The sequence below is a fragment of the Calonectris borealis genome, unplaced genomic scaffold, assembly GCF_964195595.1.
Source record: "Calonectris borealis unplaced genomic scaffold, bCalBor7.hap1.2 HAP1_SCAFFOLD_66, whole genome shotgun sequence".
Classification (NCBI taxonomy): Eukaryota; Metazoa; Chordata; class Aves; order Procellariiformes; family Procellariidae; genus Calonectris; species Calonectris borealis.
In genome coordinates, this window is record NW_027441471.1 from 593,509 (window position 1) to 595,538 (window position 2,030).

The 2,030-nt window shown below is 54.2% G+C and overlaps 1 protein-coding gene across 1 annotated transcript; it reads left to right on the forward strand.

Moving 5' to 3' along the window:
* Window positions 1-835: 835 nt before the first annotated feature.
* Window positions 836-1,771, forward strand: LOC142076569 (olfactory receptor 14J1-like). Its single transcript, XM_075138862.1, has one exon. The coding sequence runs from the start codon at window positions 836-838 to the stop codon at window positions 1,769-1,771; it is 936 nt and encodes a 311-aa protein (XP_074994963.1).
* Window positions 1,772-2,030: the final 259 nt, after the last annotated feature.

Consider the following 2,030-nt stretch of genomic DNA (forward strand, 5'->3'; position numbering starts at 1 on the left):
TCCCGTAGGGCAAAGCTCTCCCGGGGCATCTCTATGTCATGCAGGAGCCCCATGGAGAAGACACCTCGGTGCTAAGGCCATTGAAATGCTGCTGGGTGGCTGTATGTGGGCAGCTGTGAGGAGCCCTCTGTGTCCGTGGTTGGGAGGGGAGAGCTGAGATCCTCCTCAGGTACGATGGGGTGAGGGCTTTGGAGATGCGCACTCAGAACGTGGATTCCTCTGCTCCCAGCAGTGTCCCGTTTCTTTTGGGGGGAACACGTGAGTGCCCTAGTCCTCCAGCTGAAAGAGCTGCCAGCACAGGGCAGCCGAGAGCAGGGCTGATGGACAGAGCGGCTGTCCTCACTCGGCACTGAGGGACAGTCCCTTTGCCTCTCAGGACCCACACAATTTCACTTGCAGTGCAGCAGAAATGCCCAGGATTTCTGCATTAGAAACACTGCTCAGCTGTGGTGGGGCAACCAGACCAGAAGGCACAAACCAAAATCCCCACAGCTCTGCTCTGCAGGCAGGTGAATTGGCAGCGACAATGCTGAGAAGCTCTTTGATATCACGAGTGGATTTAATCTGAGATCACCCCGTGTTCCTGTTTACCTATTGCTGTGGGGCAGGACTGACTCCTCCAGAGCCCACAGCAGAGCCTGCGGCTCCCTGGGGCACCCTCAGCCAGCACCAACCAGAGCTCGTGCAAGGGACCTGCCAAAGGTCTTCCTGAAAGGAGAGAGACACTTTGGGGGGGGTCCTATGAGAAATGGCTTTGATTTTGCTCAGAGAAGTCTCTCCTAACTTGTCACTGTCTTTTCCCTCTTGGACAGTCCCCCATGCCCAGAGGCAGCAGATGTCCAACACCAGCTCCATCACCCACTTCCTCCTCCTGGCCTTCGCAGACACACGGGAGCTGCAGCTCTTGCACTTCTGGCTCTTCCTGGGCATCTACCTGGCTGCCCTGCTGGGCAATGGCCTCATCATCACCGCCATAGCCTGCGACCACCGCCTCCACACCCCCATGTACTTCTTCCTCCTCAACCTCTCCATCCTCGACCTGGGCTCCATCTCCACCACTGTTCCCAAATCCATGGCCAGTTCCCTCTGGCACACCAGGGCCATCTCCTACTTGGGATGTGCTACTCAAGTCTTTTGGTTTCTCTTTTTAGTTGTAGCAGAGTACTATATTCTCACCATCATGGCCTATGACCGCTACGTTGCCATCTGCCAACCCTTGCACTACGGGACCCTCCTGGGCAGCAGAACTTGTGTCCACATGGCAGCAGCTGTCTGGATCAGTGGGTTTCTCACTGGTCTGCTGCACACTGCCAATACATTTTCACTGCCCCTCTGCAAGGGCAATGCTGTGGACCAGTTCTTCTGTGAAATCCCCCAGATCCTCAAGCTCTCCTGCTCACACACCTACCTCAGGGAAATTGGGCTTATTGTGGTTACCCTTTCATTAGGATTTGGGTTTTTTATTTTCATTGTGGTGTCCTATGTGCAGATCTTCAGGGCCGTGCTGAGGATCCCCTCTGAGCAGGGACAGCACAAAGCCTTTTCCACGTGCATCCCTCACCTGGCTGTGGTCTCCCTGTTTGTCAGCACTGCCATGTTTGCCTACCTGAAGCCCCCCTCCATCTCCTCCCCATCCTTGGATCTGGTGGTGACAGTTCTGTACTCGTTGGTACCTCCAGCAGTGAACCCCCTCATCTACAGCATGAGGAACCAGGAACTCAAGAATGCCCTCAAGAACCTGATTCAATCCATAGTATTTCAGCAGCAATAAGCTGCCCATCTCTCTTCACAAGGTTTCTCCAAGTGATCTCAGGCAACTTGTGTCCTTTGGGCATTGTACTGGTTATAATCGTGTTTGTTCAGAAATGTTTGCATTCATCCTCCTTCTCAAGAGGCTGAAGCCAGTCTGTCTGGCCCAAAGGCCTTCTCTCCATGAGTCTATCACTGCGCTAATGCTGGCCTCCTTTGTGGCATGTCTGTAAATAAAGGGGATTGCCTGCGTGCAGCGTGTGCAGCTTGGGCTCTTCTTT